Source organism: Meles meles, chromosome 13, assembly GCF_922984935.1.
Source record: "Meles meles chromosome 13, mMelMel3.1 paternal haplotype, whole genome shotgun sequence".
In the NCBI taxonomy this organism is placed as follows: Eukaryota; Metazoa; Chordata; class Mammalia; order Carnivora; family Mustelidae; genus Meles; species Meles meles.
Genome location: NC_060078.1, coordinates 77,189,066 through 77,207,371, shown reverse-complemented (window position 1 = coordinate 77,207,371; position 18,306 = coordinate 77,189,066). Strand labels below are relative to the sequence as shown.

The window sequence follows — 18,306 nt, the reverse complement described above, 5'->3', positions numbered from 1 at the left end:
CTCCAGGAGTCTGACCTGTGACTGCTGGTCTCTGAATTGATCTGAGCAGGTTCACTCAGTGGAGGAAGAAACATCTCAGGGACCACAGCTTCAGGGTGGGATTCGTTGGCAACACTGTGCCGTCTGCTTTGCCAAGAAGCCTGCATTAGGAGCCCTTCATGTCCAGAAGAGACTGGGGCAGACAGACATGCCTCACTAGAACAGTATGGTGTTACTTAGCCTTCATGTTCAAAGAGCACGAAATTAACATATACAGATTGACAAAATCACCTGCCTTCTGTGAACGGACACAGTGATAATCCTCCCATGGCTTCATGCCGTCACATCCTCTGTCATTTTATAGTTTAATGAAAGCTTTGACATGGCCCATCAGAGGAATTTCCATTCAATTTTCAGCATTAATAATGCTCTGTTCTTTGTTACTTTTCAGAATACTTCCATTGATCTGTAAATATAAGTATTTACATTAAATTTACATTACATGGCCCAGGATTTTAAGTCCTCAGGATGAAGTTGTAACTCTCACCTTCCTCCTGCTTACTAAGCAGAACTTCGGTAAGTACAGAATCAAATAAGTATTTGACCTACATCAGGTAGTTTTGATTTTGTGTGTGTTTGTTTTTTCAACAGGAGCAAAGGCTCCTTTTCCTGCATTTTTATTTTCAACTATTTTTGAAAATTATAAACATTTAGTTGAATCAGAATATTAAATTTTCTAATTTTATATGAACGTGAGCTCTGGATTTCAAATTATGTCTTCTAAATGACTATGATTAAGCTCTTTAAGTATATCGCATCTGTTTTCAAAGTTGTTTATGGGTGTAACTGCTGTAATTTTTCGAAATCAAGAGTCTGACTTCAGATGAAAGCCAACTCAAGCCCTCCGTTCCCCCACCCTACAAGGGGAGGGTCTCCCCACAGCCCTGTGCTGAGCCCAGTTTGGAAGGACTGCAGCTGGAGAGGGCCGCATAAGGGCTCGCTCGTGAAAGTCTTCACAGGGTGGTGTATGCACTCTAGGCCTGAACTTGCAGTGTAGACAGCTGATCAGAACATCCTGGTGGTTCTCTCTGGCACCCCCTGCCCAGAGCTGCCCGGGCAACAATCTGTACAGCCATGTGAGTCTTTCTAGAGACAGTTTGTGGCAGCAACTGCTGCAAGGGGACAGTCCTTCGTCATCAAGTTGTGCCCCTTGGCAGCAGGACCAGGGACCTGGAGAATCACAGGTGTGTCTGCTCAGAACAGAAGAGAGGGAAGGCTCACTGTTCTCAACCGGCTGAGCTAGAACAGGGCATTCCTGATTCTGTTCCTGTCATTTCTACCAGAACCTGGCTACCATGCTGAAACGCCACTGGCCAGACAGGAGTGGGAAGGCGCCACTTTTTGAAGAAGACTTCTAGCACAGTCCTGCAAAACTCAGGTCCTAGAGGGGAAAAGCCCTCCCCAGGGCTGCTTCTTACTGCCAAAGGTTGCCCAGCCACTCCCTGCGAAGGATCCAGAGCCCCCCCAGCCCTCAGAAAACCGCAGTGACCTCTTCTCCATCCTGGCCCTCAGGCCCCTTTGTTTTCACTGCATTTGCTGAAAGCCTCTGTGTGAACTCATTCATCTCATTTCCTTCTGAATTCCAGGATTCAAAGGTTCTGGAAATACCAAGGCAATAGCCTCAAACTTCAGCTCCATTTGAGGGGCCTATGCCCTGGTAAGCTGACCCTTCCAGAAAGATTCCAAAGCTTGGCGCCCAGAATGAGCCACAGCCAGAGCTGGACCCGCTCCCCACCCCGGCCTCGGCGTCTCCGAATGACTTTGGCCGCCCTGGGCAGCCAACACCGTGTCTTCCAAGTGGGAGGTTTTATTAGGTTTTACGACCATGAAAACACAGGACAGTGGCAGTTACAGCGAACATTTCAGATAAAGGAACAGACCGAGTCGCACCCGCCCGGTCCTGGCCTCCTTCCCTAGGTCTCTCACAGATTCTCCCTGCGTCCTCCCTTTGCCAATTCGAGAAAGTTGAGAAGACACATTTAAAGTCACAGGAATACCACCAGCAAAATGGAAGCAGAAGGATAACTTGGAGAAACAACGGATGAGAAACACACTACAGAAAAACCTCTTCTACTGCGTTAGGGTACGGGGCGGGAGAGCGTGCCCCGGGCTCAGCGTCCATCCCCCGGAGACCCTGGTCATACGGGGCCTTCGGTGATGCCCTCCAGAGGCATGCTGGGCGCACTGTCAGCGGTGGGCCGCTCATCCTTCTTCAGCGACGTCGGGACCCGGAGGCTGACGTAGGGTTTGTGACAAGCTGTGTTGGCCAGAGGGGGGTAGTGCTGTCTGTAGCAAATGTAGGCAAAAATGAGGCCAATGACTCCACCGACAAAAGAATCTAGGCAGAAGGAGCAAAACGGGAGAAAAGTGTTATGACGCATTCAAATGTGGCCAGTTACATTTTCCAGAAAGCCCTCTGCTCACCTGCTGCAGTGAGTGGCTTGCTTGCTGGACCCCTCGAGAGACTAACGCAAAGAGAAACCACACTGGAGGTTTAGATCTTGGTGGCCTCTGCAGATATTTCCATTTCAAGGACTTAAAGATTCCTTGAAAATGCTTCCTTGATTTGCTCTTAGGTCTTTAATATGGACCCAAACATCGCATGAACTCACGTTTGCATTCTTGAATGTGAAAACCACTTGTAGGTTCTGGAAGAAGTCCAGCCATGTCTATAGGAATGAGACACCTCAGTGGGGGGGCTGTGCTTTCTTATCCTTCAGCAAGTTCCTGCTGGAGGCCAACGAGCTACGGAAACCCACTGGGCGGGCGCTCTCTGCCTTGCGGTCAGTGATTTCCCAGGAAAGAAATACACTCCGGAGTCACAAACATCAGCATTTTATGGTGCACCAGGACTGGCAACTCAACACGTCTCTGTTATAAGAATCCCAGTCCCTCCAGCATCTCATCAAGTTGGGGGATAGAGAGGGTCGGGGAGGTGGGGGCAGGAGCAGGCATCTGCAGCCAGAACAGGCCCCTCCACGGCGGGGCAGTGGGGGGCAGCCCCTTGCCCAAGCAGGCACTCGGCCGATGCCCAACGGAGACCGCCTCGGAGCAGTCCACCCCAGCAACCCTCACTTCCTGTGTGTGGATGCGCACAGTCGCCACTTTAAACTGCGTCTGTGGATAATTCTTGCCAGAAAGACCCTAGCGCACTGGAAAACCTTCCCTAACAAAAGAAATTTGGGGGGCACCTGAGTAGCTCAGTGGGTTGAAGCCTCTGCCTTCGGCTCAGGTCATGATCCCAGGGTCCTGGGATCGAGCCCTGCATCGGGCTCTCTGCTCAACGGGGAGCCTGCTTCCCCCCCCCCCCTCTGCCTGCCTCTCTGCCTACTTGTGATCTCTCTGTCAAATAAATAAATAAATAAATAAATAAACAAATAAATAGAAATTTGGGACTCCTTTGACGATTTCTGCTAGGAAGAACTGTCATTCTCCATTCGGGGTTTCCGCTTCCACGTTTTCAATCTTGTTGGGCTGCACACACCTCTTAGAGGCAAATAGCATTCCTGAGTGGGGTCACAAGGCATAATTTTTCTTTTCTTAAATTTTATTATTTAAATCCAATTAATTAACACATAGCATATTACTAGTTTCAGAGGTGGAGTTCAGGGGCTCATCGGGTGCATATAACACCCAGTGCTCATTCCATCAAGGGCCCTCCTGGGTGCCCATCCCCCAGCCACCCTATCCCCCTCCCCCTCCCCTCCAGCAGCCCTGCTTGTTTCCTAGAGTTAAGAGTCTCTTATGGTTTGTCTCCCTTTCTGATTTCATGTGATTTCACTCATATGTGGAATTTAAGAAACAAAACAGCAGCTCATGGAGAAGGGAGGGAAAAATAAAATTAAGACAAGGCATAACCAACAGGATTACACCAAGTTCCTCAAAAGGAGAAGCTCTTCACAGTGCCTGTGGCCAGCAGCCCATAAAAATATGCCAGGACTCCAGGGTCTGAGGTTGGAGAGTTCCACTGCTGTTTTGATCTTTCTCTAACACCAGAGAGCAGCCGCATGGGGCATGATTTCTTAATTCGAGTCTGAAATGATCCATGGCACCTGCATTTGAGTCACTGACTTACTGAGCAGACCAAAGAGCAAAGTCTACAAATAATGTCATTCGGCCGGCAAGTTTCTGGGGTAGGGCATCTCCTTAAGTGCACCACTGGCCACAGGACATAGAATCATCCGGAGCGAATGTTCTCCAGGCTTACTGGTGGAGCAGCACGCGAGGGCGAGGCAAGGGCTGCCCACGCTGCTTTCCCAGTGAACGGGAAGAGGGGAATGTGGTATCATTGGTCCACTGGAGTCGCCAGAAATAACAAGTGCAACGCAAGGTCCGGGCAAGCCGCCTTCTCGGCTGGGTCATGTGGCACTTTGTTTATTACAAAGGTGGTGAACAAGATCCAAAACCTCACTTCGTTTATGAGGGAGACGGTCATCAAGTGCCTCAAGTGGGCCACTGTTACGATGATGAAATCACTCTCAAATCCCGTCCTGCCTGTGCTGACAGAAAAGCAGGCAGGGGACAGGCAGGACATTATTACGGGAAAAACAGCTTGGGATCGACTTTACCCTACATAGCGCAGCGTGGGACTGGAGCGTTCAAAAGCGGAATAAATGGATCTCGGCGTCCCTGAAGCACAGGATGCTGGTCTCCTTACTCAGCATGAGTGCTATTCCATTCCTCCCACGTCTGTGCTCCACATGGGTATCAAGTGTCTGGTGCGACGTCTGGCCCATGGGTACGAGGCTGAACAACACAGACACCTCACAGTCCAAAGGGGTCAGATGGACCCTGACTAGCAACAGGCTTATCCGTGAGGCACAGCCGTGATACACATCGCAAAGGAGAAGCGTGGGTCTGTGAGATCACCCAGTGCGGAACAGCCTGGGCTAGTCCTGTCGGACCAGGTGAGTTTCACAGAGGCCAGCCGTGCAGGATGGCAGGTGTGAGCCAGAGAAGTGGGAAGTGGAGACAGCAGGCATGCCTGCAGTCTTCCAGACAGAGGACAGAAGGAGGGGGCTTGGCAAATTTGGGAAACAGAAGGGAGGACCATCTTTTACAAAGGTCCGGTGTCTTGATCATTCCGCAGGACAGAAGTTGACCATCAGGTAGTCCATGTACCCTCGAGCATGGACCAGGGACCCCGCTGGCTTTCTGGGAGACTGTCTGTGCACTCTTCTTAACCTACGCCTACCACTCAGGGCTCACTTCCCCTTGATGGCCTTCCTCATCTTCGTTTCCCAGAGCCCAGCAGTCATTACTCGGTAAATGTCCGGTAAGCCGGGACGCGCCGACCCACACTGACGAGATGCAAGCCCTAAACCAGCGACATCACCAGCCACAAAAGGCCCCACGCTGTGTGATCCCATGTACGTGCAGTGCCCAGAAGAAGGAAATCCATGGAGAAAGGAAGAACGATTAGTGGCTGCCAGGGGCTGGGGTTGGGGTTTCTTTCGGGGTGAAGAAAATTTCCCGGAATTAGATAATGATGACGGTTGCAGAGCTCTGAGCATACTAAAACCCACAGAGTTGTGCGCTTTAAAAGGGCCGAATTCTAAGTTACGAATTATACCTCAACAAAGTGGGGTAGGGAAACAACACTAGATGGGCTCCAATGGTAGCAGAAAGAGGCTTTGCATCAGGCAACATGGATTTGAATCTTATTTATAAAATGGGCATGACCCCCTCCCCCTTCTCATGAGGTCAAAGGACAAGAGAGGATCTCACTGGGCCCGGCACACACTAGCACAAAGGCTTCTGAAGATGTGCGGTCAAGTCCTCTGGGGGGAACACATCCCTCTCTGTCACCATGGCGACATCCAGTATCACGGAGCTAACTTGACTTGGGAACGTGTATGCCTTGGGCTGTATGACCCAGGACACTACAGGAAAAATCAGCTCTGACAAACTCAACAACCCCACATGATAGTTTCTGTTCCTTTCATTCTACTACTAGTGAAGCTTTCTATTTTTGTGACTTTGAGCTTCGATGAAAGAATTTCCACAGCACAGAGGATAGAAGGTCTGGCTGGTGCACCGGCAGCTGGAAGCGCGGCCGCCATGTCTGTCTTTCTCAACACCCACACATCACGGGAAGAATATGTCTGGGACACAGACCCGAGTGACATAATGACTGAATGAATGCTTCAAGTCTAATTTTTTGGTTCATTTTTGAAGGGAAAGAACTTGTAGAGGAAAATTAATTTTAATAACCCCTCCAAATTTTAATAAAACCAGTGTGAAGAAAAAGATGATATTATTAAGAAAGAAACATGATTTAGTAAGACTCATTCATTCATTCATTCCCTCATTCAACACGTTGACTGGGCACTGTCAGGAGTTGAATTGTGTCTCCCCACTCTGTAAAAAGGATCAATTCAAGTCCTAAGCCCAGTACTTCAGAATCTTTAGGTACAGATTCTATACGGGGGTCATCGAGTTAAAATGATCCTGAGGGTGTGCTCTCATCTACTGTGACTGGTGTTCTTACAAAAGGGAAAATTTGGACACAGGGACAGACCCCCACAGAAGGAAGATGATGGGAAGAAATGCAAGCTAAATGTGGGAGGTCGAGATCGGAAAGATGCTGCCATAAGGCAGGGAACATCCGGGGTTACTAGAAGCTGGACAAGCACAGAAGGATCTTCTCCCTACAGGTGTCAGAGGAAGTGTGGCCCTTCTCACACCTTGACTTTTGAACGTCCAGCCTCTAGAACCATGAGACCATTTCTATTGTTCTAAGCCACTGGGTCTGGGGAACTTTTTATAGACCCTAAGGAAACTAATACAGGCACCTCCTACGTGCCACGACAAGAGACAAAGATCCCTGCCCGCATGGAGGCTGGACTCTAGTGCAGAGTTTCCCAATTACGCATCGCGAGAGCTACTGGCTCCATGTTGTCCATGGCTGTTTGCACACGACTACAGCCAAATCCTGGAGTTGCAACAGAGTCCGTCCGGATCACACAAAGCCGAAGACAGTTACTGTCTGACCCTTTGCAGAAAAAGTCTGCAGACTTCTGTTGTAGTGGATAAGGACAGACAATGATCAACACACCACAAACTACGCGGTTTGTTAGACGGTGATGCAAGATGAGAGCGGCAGGGAGCTTGGGAAAAAGGCTGCGGTTCCAGGAGCCGTCATCACAAAACGTCCCCACCAGAAGGGGACACTGAGCCAAAGCTAGGAGGGGGAAGGGAACGAGGCGCACCTACAGAGGGAGTCGGGTTCTGGAAATACCCTGAACAGAGAACCCACAAGAAGCACCAGAGAAAATTAGAGGATGTAGAGGGGAGAGGGATCGGAATGACGTGAAGCCTGGAGGTCATCAATGAGACTTGTGAGCAGCCAACATCCCTCTTCCCTGGGGACCGAGCAACAGGGAAGGGCAGGGTTAACCTGGAGGCCGAGAGGGCAGAGGGCCTGACTCATGCTCCTCTGGCCTGGCCCAAAGCACCATCCAGTGGGTTCTGAGGGAGGGAGGCAGACGACCGGGGGTTGCAGACAGCCTCGGCCCTCCTGTGGGGGACGCCTAGGATAGGAAGGCAGCGGTGGGCAGACTCATAAGGCCGAGAGGCGAGAGGCTCCCAGACCCTGAGCAACGTTCTGCAGCTGACGCTGAATGGGAATACAGACCCTGCCACAGAGGGCAGCCCACCGTGGAGGGAAAATTGGCTAAAATCAATTCACTCCAGACCGAGAACATCTGTGGGAGAATAACAGTGTTTCTGTTTTACTCAAGGCGGTGGGATCCTGGTAGGAACAGTAATATAATATCAAGAGCTCCTTTGCTTTTCTTGTATTTTTTTAATTTAATTTTTTTCCAGTGTTCCAAAATTCATTGTTTATGCACCACACCCAGTGCCAAGGGCTCCTTTTCAAGTCGCTTTGCTTAGAACATCTAGAGACTGCTTCTGACAGACCCAGGAAATACCTGGTCAACAGAGCATATCCCGAGAGAGAGAGAGAGAGAGAGAGAGAGAGAGAGAGAGAGTGTGTGTGTATGTGTGTGTGTGTGTGTGTGTGTGTGTGTGTGTGTGTGTGTGTGTGTGTGTGTTTAGCGGGGAAGGGTTGGCAGCCTCTTCCTGGCTCTTTCCTGTGGCACATGAACCATCCAGCAAAGTGCCCCCCGACCCCAACCACCTCATCTGCAGGGCTGATCATCTCCTGAAGTCTGGTAACTACACAAAAATTCATTTCAAATCACAAACCCTTCACAGCCCAGTCAGGGAAATGTAGGGAAGGCAGTGGCCGCCCCTTGAACACCTCAGCCTGGCCAAATATGGCGTCTGTGACGGCCATGGATGCTTTCTAACCTCGGGCTGGGTGGGAATGAGGACCGTTTCCTCCCTTGAGACCCACTTTTCTGTATTACATTCAGAGGGGATGCTCTTTCTTCGAGTGAAACACCACACAAGCACCCAGGGCCGCTTAAACGACATTATGATTACAGAAGCCAGTGTTGGTTGGAAGATTACTCCCAAATGTGGAGTCGCATGAGGAAAGCCCAGATCCAGATACAGGAATTTGAGGGGCAGAGGGAGCTCACGATTATGTCCACTCATATAACAAACAATACCTTCCTGCCGCTCCTGTGATTTCTCACTGACTAGAAATCATAAACCCACAAGCCTATGAGTTGAGGCAGAAGTGACTTCAGTAAGAAGCTCTGCTCTTTCTCTACATTTTTCTCCACACGTTTTTCTCAGCAGGGGAGGTCCGCAAGTTTTAACTCTTGAAAACACATGGCTAATCACAAAGGTCAAACCTCTTTTTGAGGTGCTGGGCTTGGCAGTTAGCACCACCCATGAAACCCTATAGCTTCCACTTGACCTGAAAGCGGGCATGTCACAAAGACATGGAGACTCTCAGCCATGTATGGCCTCAGGATCCATCCAGCTGGCTTTATGTCTGCACAAGTCTTGCTAAATGTTTCACAGGCCCTTTCCTGCCATGGCCTGTGCCCTCCATCTTCTTGACTTAATAAAACAACAGGCTTGTCTGTTTGGAGTGGGGCTGGGAAGGCAGAAAAGACGAGAAGGATGTTGATAACAGAAAATAACCGTGGTAATGGAAAGAGGGAGGCCTTTGGGATTACAGGCTATTTATTGGATAAGAATATATAATCGAGTAATTAGATGTACTTCTATATTAGACACAGTTGTGTAAGTCAAAATTGAAATGGAGTCATAAAAATCTCATAATATTAATGCTGTTAACTAAAGTCTAGAATGAGAGGGATTTGGGTTTTGCCTACGGGGCTCCACGTGGATTCCCATCATGACGGGCAGCGCCTGCCCACGGTCACTGGGCGGCTCAGTCTGCGGAAAACAACTTATTTCTCTCCATCAGGCATCCTGCCTCAAACGCACACCCACACGGCCCATCCCTTCTCCAAGCTGGAAACCTGGGAGGCCTCCCTGATGACTCCCTTAATGAGTGAGAGTTCAATGAATAAAATTCCCCACTCGTTGGACACCGCCGCTTCTTAACATGTAATAAGGGGGAGAAAAGATGGCGCTGATGAGGTACAGCTTAGATCAGGGCTTCTCAACCTCAGCAGCGGCCAGCCAGGGCCGGGGGCGGGGGGGAGGTCTTGGCTGTGAGGGAGGCACTGTCTTGTACATTGTAAGAGGTTTAGCAGTAAACCCGGCCTCTCCCCACGAGGCTCCGGGAGCAACCACTACCACCACCACCCCGCAGTTGTACAGACCAAAAGGATATCGGCAGATATTGCCAAATGTCCCCTGGAGGTACAGCCACCCCCTGCTGAGACCACCGGTGTAGACAGCGACGGACGGCCTCATAAAAGGGAATTCAGGTCCAATGAGCCAGACTCACTTCTGAGCCCGTTCAAGAGTCCAAGGAAAAGCACACTCACTCCTCTCCTGGCTGATTCTGGGGCTGAGAATTGAACAGACGACACCGCTGAATTGGTCCCTGGGCCACATCAGTGACCTAGAACACCCCACGTACATTCAGTTTTGCCTGTGGGAGTCTAGTATAGCTCAAGTCTGGCCCTAAACGTCACCGAACATAAATGCTCTTGCTCTGCTTTCCTGTCAGCCCACAGAGCGTTACTAGGCTCCCTCTACTGCTCCAAGCTCTTTTCTGCGTCAGCTGGAGAAGACGGGTCTCGAGCCCTGTTGCCAGCAGGCCTGCAAGGCCCCGGCTGCATCATGAGCCCACCACCTCCGTAAAGCCTGGGACTGTGAGTCTTCATCCTTTCCTGATGTACCGGCCCCAGCAAGGTAATGAGGGAAAACCAATCAGGACCACAAGTATTTAAGAGAGGCTGATCTCAGGTCTGAGGGTTTCAGGACAAGTTCACGCCTCAAAGGCCCTGACTGCCTTGCAAGATAAAGCAGCGCTCTACTCAAGGATGAAACCCTTCATCGTTTCACAGATCCAAAGTGCCCGAATCAAAGTGCAAACCGGGGACTCACGGCTTACAAACAGACCATGTTCCAAAAACACGTCTGCCTCTAAATCAGTTGCTGGGGAAACACAACCCATCCTTCTCCAGAAACAATGCGGGAAGCAACAGCAATACCAATTTGCGTTTGTGTCATACGTTTTCGCTCGCAAGATACATTCGGATCCATGATTTCATTCTGTAAAATGTCTGTAAAAGAGCATGGGAAGTACTGGGGGGGTGATTGTTCCCAAGCTCAGAAGAAGAAACTACAGCTCACAAGGAATCAATGAAAAGCCGTCCATAAGACACCAGCCAACCCATCATGCTTTTCATGGAGAGATGCCCTCATCATCTGGGCAATAATGATTCTGTTGGAAACTAGTGCCGGGAGCAGTGGGTAGGCCTTGGTGCTGCTGGCTGGGTGACTCTGTCCCTGCTGCCCTCCCGTGAAGGAGCTTTGTGTCATCCGGCACTCCATCCGAATCATTGTTCAAAGCAAATCACAAGGGAGGGCGCAGGGCTCAGCCCTATGGCTTCTAGTGACTGCCCCCTCAGGGGAGCCTCAAGACCCTGATCCCTACTTGACCCATCCACCTGCAGAGACCATGCATCAGTCTCTCTCTCTTTACCCTGAAGCCTTGGCTCTTAGCTCAAGCCTGCTGCTAGAAGGAAGCCCAGAGCATGAGCTCCAAGAGGCTGGAGAGTGGAGCTGAGGCCAGGCAAGGAGCAGGAGAAGCTGGAGAAGTACCAGGAGGAGTGGGAGGCCCCAGGAGAGATGGGGAGATGATGTCCCCAGCTAGGAGCACCCCCACCTCTGGCCTCATCTGCTACATCACCACCCCTGGAATAAACAGCTGGGAAGAGGCCAGAAGTGGGCGGGAACACAAGGCAGCCGGCTGCAGAGACAGGAAAGGGGGAGGAGAACTGCCTGAGGGCAGCAGGAAATGGCAAGGGAGAGGATGGGCAGACCACAGGCTGATGGGGAAAGTCATTCAGATCTCGGGAAACTGGATTTGGCACCTGTATAATTCAGTCTGTTGGCTTAAAGTTGACACACTAGAGCTCTTCCCCAAAGCCGCTCAGATTCATCAGAAATAACTGATTTGCGTGTTAATGCAGACGCCTGGCCTGGCCACCGCTCCAGACCCACCCCAGGAGCTGGCTTCCTGGGTCAGGGTGGTCTGGTCAAGGTGACCTGAGGCTTGCCCTGTGGGGAACATGGCCCTCCATCCTGCGTGCTGGGGGCTTGGAGTCCCATGGACGTCCCCTCTGCCCCTGCTCCCTGGTTGCCATGGCAGGTGCTGGAGACGGTCAGCCGGCCGTGAGCCACAGCTCATCTGCTGGGGGACAGGGCGTGCCGCAGTCTTATTCCAGCCCCGCATTTGTTGGCTGTTACTTTCCCTTGTCTCAGATACTCCAGGAGTCACATACAAGTAAACCTCACAACAGCCTCGCAGCAGCTGCTCAGAACGCCGCTGGTGCTGATGCCTGGGCTGGACCCTTCCTTTGGAAGTGCATGCGTGGTGAGAGATGCGTCCTCGCGTGACAGATGTGAGATGGGAAAGGAGCCAAAAACCACGTGGCACCAAGTCTGAAGACTGAGCCAAGCGACAGAGCAGGGCAATCACAGTTGGGTCTGAGGCCCAAGGTCTGCCTGGTGCCTTCCTGCTGGAACCTGGGCACAGAGGGAAAGAAGGGGCTTCCGTGCTACCTGCAGCAAGGGCAGCATGGAGGTCAGAGCTCACACGAACAGGCAGGTTTTCTCTAAAACTGTGTCTGTGGTTATTTCAACCTACACTGGTCTGACAGCGGGCAGCTGGTTCTCCCTGAATGGGTACGTTTCTACACCCCTCCCTGCAGGAGAGTCAGACGACACCGTGAGGACTAGGCAGGCCCTGAGCAGGGACTCACCTTGCCAGTGATGCTTGTAGTCACACATACGGGACAGGGCAATCATCATGGCGCAGTACAGGGGCAAGATGGCGGCACAGAGCCGCCAGCTCTTCCCCCGCCCACTCTCGGTGAAGCAGTGCAGCTTGCCGGCCAAGTAGAACGTCGTGAAGCCAAGGCCGGAAAAGGCAACTGCCAAAGAGAAACAGCAGGTGTTACACTAGCAGGTGGTAAGTGGCAGGGACACAGCATGTCCTGGGCATCCTGTCTACCATCTTGCACACCCCAGGGCCAAGGCATATTGGCACTAGGCATGGTCTAGGCAATCTGTGCTCCTGCTAGAACCATGCTGGTATGAAACTTTAAACAATGAGAATGACCTTCCAGGCTTGTGTGTGATCAAAATCTATTCTATTTCTTTCATTCATTCATTCATTCATTCATTCATTCATTCAACAATGATTTAATGGGTCGCTACTGTGCATTAGTCAGACACTGCTCTGGGTGGGGGAATAACAAAGTGTATCCAATGCTGTCTCTGTGTCAAGGGTCTCAAGGTCTGGTTGAAAGACACACCCATGTGTAGAGAGGATTTCAATATAATGTGTTGGGTTCTATAAGAAAAAAGTGTGCACAGAATATAAGACTGTGATGACTCCTTACTTTTGAAGAGTGAGGGAAAGGGAGAGATTTGGGTCTTGGTGGTGCTCAGTAAGATGGGTCCAGCATAACTATGGAGCAGTGAGTTTGATGGAGATGTTGGCAGTGACGAGAGCCTTGTTTTCTCCTAAAAATTAGGGCTATCAATTTTAGAATTGCAAAGACAACTCATGACTCCACTAAATCTGCAGTTGAACGCGTAGAGATCAGGTGTAGCTTGAGTAATTCCAAGACTTCTCACCCAGTCAGGTTTAGAACACAGCTGGAACTCAGTGAGATTTAAAGCAACTTTTGTGCGGGTTTAGTCTTCTGTGGGTTGAGAACGATCTGCAACCCTGGCTACCCATGGAGTCGGAAGGTGAAAACCTAAAAACCCTCGGAAGCTTTACAAAATCCTCATAGCCTATCTTGCTGCTGAACACTCTGCTGCTGTTTCTCTGCTGGTCTGGAGCACGTGTGTGAGTGTGAGTGTGGGAGTGTGTGCATGTATAAGTGTGTGCGCATGCATGAAATGAGTGTGCACATGTGTATGCGTATATGTATGTACATGTGTGTACATGTGAGTGTGTGTATAGGTGTGAGTGTGTCTGTATGTATATGTGTGTGAGTATGTGTGTATGTTTGAGAGTGTGTGTGCATGTATGTAAGCGTGTGAGTACACGAGCTGTATGAGTGTGTATACGTGTGCACACATGAATGTGCACGTGTGTCTGAGCAAGCATGTCTGTGCGCGCGTGTATGTAGGAGCATGTGTGTGCGTGTGCATATGTATACGTGAGTGTGCGCATGTGTGCGTGTGCATGCATGTACTCCCTGAGTGCTTCCAGCGCCAGCTAGGGTTGAGTTTTGCACACTCGTAGAAGCCGCAGCCCCTGCCTCGTTTAGACACCAGCCTAATCAAAGCTCTCCTCTTGGAGAGAAAAATCCTCCAGAGGGGCAGACGGCTTGGTAATCAGCCCCCACAGGGACCTGGTAAGAACCATCTTGCAAACACTCTGGATGCCAGGCCACCAGCGGCGTGGAGAGACTGCCCGAGCCGGAGCAGCAGCCTCAGTGTCCCCGAGTTAGGGATGGAAAAAGAACGTCAGGTCGGCCCAGACCTGCTGAGTTACTCTGCATCTCGCAGGGTCCACGAGAGACCTGCGGGCACTCTCCAGTCTGCGGACCTGCCTCAAACACACTCGGCCTCTTCTAAGACTCCCTAAGAGTGCACCTCAGGGAAGTAATCCAAAACTATGGACAGCTCTAGAAGATATCCCGGCTGAGTTATTTATAATCATAGAACAATGGAAGATGGGGAATGCAGAGGCACAGAGAAGCAAACTGTGACACCTCCTTTCAGGAGACATGACACACCCAGGAAAACCACAGCTCACACAGCGCGACAGACAATCCTCACGGTACCACGTTAAGGGGAAAAAGCTGGACCTCAAATTGTAGGTTCAAGATAATTGTGGCCACAGCATGTAAAAATGGTTAAATGGCAGCTTTACCAAATTATCTCTGATACTGTATCTTTTTTTTTTTTTTTTAAGAGAGAGAGAGAGAACAAGTGGGGTTGGGGAGGGACAAGGGGGAGGGAGAAAAAATCTTCAGCAGGCTCCATGCCGGATGCCGGGTTGGATCCCATGGCCCTGAGATCATGACCTGAGCCTATACCAAGAGTCAGATGACAGAACCACCCAGATGCCCCCATAATGTGTCTTCTTAAAAGGGATCCCCAGGTACAAACATGAGCTTATGCCAAAGTAGAATGTTTTCAACAACCAAGTTAAAGTAAGTAAGAGGGTTTTTTGTTTTGTTTTTCCTTTTTTTTTTTTTTTAAAGATTTTATTTATTTATTTGACAGAGAGAGAGATCACAAGTAGGCAGAGAGGCAGGCAGAGAGAGAGGAGGAAGCAGTCTCCCTGCAGAGCAGAGAGCCCGATGCGGGGCTCGATCCCAGGACCCTGAGATCATGACCTGAGCCGAAGGCAGCGGCTTAATCCACTGAGCCACCCAGGCGCCCCTTGTTTTTCCTTTTTAAACAATATTAAATCAGGTTTATCTCAGGAATAAAAATGAAGCACTTAAACATTTTTGAACAATGATTAGCACTCAAATAAATAGCAAAGCAGTGCCCATGCATATTAAATATTCCATTTAAAAGAAGAATATGTAAGGAGCTTCACTGTCCAGGCCTGTTTTACATTTTTGCTACGATGGAAGGTTTTTAAGTGACTTACGGGCACTCGACAGTGGTCCCACTTGGCCTCCATCCTAGCAAGCACAATGGGTTCTTAATTTCCCGTCCTTACCCACGTTGTCTGCTTCTTCTATCCATTTACACCCTCCTCTGAGGTAGCAGAATGGGAGGGGGAGGCTGGACAGTTGGCTCTGGTGGGTACTGGCTTCATCCTGAATTCTTACGGAGGAGTAATAGAATTCACTCAAACCAGACAGCTTAGCAAGTCTATCTGGCTAATTATGCTGAACGTGGGAGCATAAAAGAGCTGTCCTGGGGCTCTGAAGGGTTATGGATGAAAGTTTCCAAGATTTCAATCAGATAGGCAGCCTTAAGTGTTGCCAAACTGGCATCTCTTGGGAAAAGAAACACAACCAAAAAGAGGACACCCACGAGTACAAGGTGGATGAGGGCAGGAAATTGTCTGTGTCCCCGTAAAACAAATTGATTCGGAGACTTTAGGACAGACAAGTCCCAGCTCAAGCAGTCACCTGAGCCTCGAGGCACAACACGGGCAAGCAAAGGGGCGGCTGGAAACCCTCCAAGGTCAAGACCTGGGACAGGTAGCTCAAGGCCAGGCCCTCAGGCTACACTAGATCACCTCCTGGTCCCCCTGGAACTCGAATTTGGTCAGTGTTGGCAGCCACAGGCTGGCACTCATTCTTTGGAGAGCAGGTAAAAGGTACTCTCCCTCATGCCCTGGGACCCACGCGGCAGCCCTCCAAAGTGGGGGAGTGTCTGCTGCTTTGAAAAGGAAAAGGGACTCGCAGGCATTTTAAAGGCTGGGTTCGACTGTCCAGATCCTGCGGGCACGCAGCAGCAGCTGCTTTTCTGCATATTCTATTGGGCCTTTGGGCAACATTTTTAAAGCAGCACTTTATGCCTTGACTTTTCTAGGTGACACGACAGCCTCCAAATTCATGCGAAACCTCATGCTTGTTACTTTCTCAGTGGCATTCATGGCAGCTGTTGAGCCAGCAGAACGTCCTTTGGAAAAGGGCTTCTGAGGCTCTGTTGTGGTCTGGAAGGCACATGGGAGCCACGGACACCATGGGCACTTTGCGTTTCTACTTTCCTGAATACTGTCCGAATTAGAACTAGGCTCTGCCAAACCGCACTGAATTCATATGATCCCACATTTTGTTTTGCCACCTCCTCCTGTGAGGCTGGGGGTTTGGGACCAGCCTATAATCTCCCGGGAGCTGTCCAGCTCTCGGATCATAGGGCTCACCGAGGCTCAGATTCGATTCAACTGGGAGAAAAAGAAAACAGGGAAGTCGTTAAAGAAAAGCTCTCCAAGGCTAGCCAAGTGACACCCTATTCTCTTCTCAAAGAAACATGCACTTGAGACCCTGCAGAGCTGAAAAACCTTTTATGCCCCATGTGGAACAGGTGAGACCCTGTTCATTCTGCTTGCCCCCTCTTAAACACAGCCCCCCACCTTCCAGCATGTTTAAGAAATGGAACAGAGCAGAGCAGTCAAGGCGGCAGACATTTCAGAAGATGGAGATCATAAAATAGGGGAAATGTGTTCCTATTGTGCTAACATCAAGAACAACAGAAATATGATTAGAGCACTCCCAAGCCAGTGGGCAAGAGGGTGCTGGGATTCTAGGTGTCCCTGGGGCTCCGAACTCGTTCATTTGCTCTCCAAAGTTTGAAACACACACAAGCGCTCACAATGATCTATGAGGAAGAGCATATGCCCTTGCTTTCAGAGCCTGTGGCAGGTTTTCCGAACTAGAAACAGCTGATTGTAAATATTTATATGTTGATCTGGCTGTGAAAAGCAAAAATGTTCTTGGAGCCTGTAAACTAGGAAGCAGATGAAGGAGAATGATTTCCCCACCCTATTTCTGGCACTTTCAGCTGCACTCCTGGCACGGTCCTCAATGAGAGGAGATAAGCGAAGCATCACAATACAAACTCCTGGCCCAGGACACATCTCAAGTCGCCTCCCCTGCACAGGGCTCTCTGCCTGCCTAGGGATTCTGAAAGGGAATCACTGGTTCTTCTCCCAGGCTTCATAGACCAATTGCCACAGGTTTCTAACTCTCTCTTTGCAAAGGAAGTTCTATTTATGGAGCTACCTTGGGTGAGATAATGTGGTTTCCCTCCCCACCCACCCACCCCCATTGACTTTTAAAGCAAGTAGAAGACTTTTGGACCCCAATGATTGCCAGAAATAAGAAAATTGGCACGCACACACACAAAGATTTCAAAATAAATAAGATAAGAATCAGGGGGACAGATTCTGCTTTGTGTGTTGTGTTTTTCACTTCTGCTAATTTTAATGAATTTCCCCAGACAAATTGATCATTCCTGGCACCAAAAATGGAATTGTACCCTGATGAGGTAATCTGTACAAATTTTCCATTTTATGATGCTCAAACAGCTAGAATTTTCTTCTCCAAGAGGGAGAAGGGCAATACCAGATGGCTGAATAAATCTTAATACTGAAGGGGGTTTTGAGAACATCAGTGCATCTCTACAAGACCATCCAAAACCAGGACATGGGAACGAGCATGTCTGGTCGGTACCTGGACATTTCTCATCGCGGCTCTGTCATGAACTGAATACATGACATTGGGCAAGTCACTTTCCCTCTCTGGGCCACAGTTTGGTCTATAAATTGAGAGACTGAACCATGGGGGCCACCATAGGGAACAGGGGTAAAGTAACTGGTATTAGAGGCAACTTTTTGCAGCAGAAAACCCTTCTGGGTCTATCTTTTATTATTCCACTATTGTTAGGCACTCAGATAAGAAACACTTCACTTTCTGAAAAAGATCAATGGCTCATTTGTGATGGGAAAAGATAACTAATACCTGGCTCCATGGTGGGACACAGCTGGGAGTGGTGAGGACTGGGGATCACCTGCCTCTTTAAAGATACAGCCTCGCCATGCACGACGCACCTGCATTTAAAAATGCAGCTGGCATCTGCCATGTAGACATGTGGGCTCTGTGATACTAGAAGTTTTGATCTTCTGCAAAGGAGGGAAATCCCAGTGTGTGCGGTAAATATCTGTTTTAACATATTAACAGCTCATCAAAAATTAATAACAGCGCAGAC

At 49.7% G+C, this 18,306-nt stretch overlaps 1 protein-coding gene across 3 annotated transcripts in view; it reads right to left on the bottom strand.

Annotated features, from left to right (window-relative positions):
* Positions 1-1,813: 1,813 nt before the first annotated feature.
* Positions 1,814-18,306, bottom strand: part of PLPP4 (phospholipid phosphatase 4) — a 112,059-nt gene continuing 95,566 nt past the window's right edge. For 2 of the 3 annotated variants that reach the window (XM_046027283.1, XM_046027284.1), the window contains 2 exons: positions 12,369-12,539; positions 1,814-2,377 (listed from right to left, as the gene is read on the bottom strand). In XM_046027283.1, coding sequence (XP_045883239.1) covers positions 2,178-2,377; positions 12,369-12,539 — 371 coding nt within the window. In that variant the 3' untranslated portion in view covers positions 1,814-2,177. The remainder of the gene's footprint in view (positions 2,378-12,368; positions 12,540-18,306) is intronic. The other variant, XM_046027285.1, reaches the window with a different exon arrangement.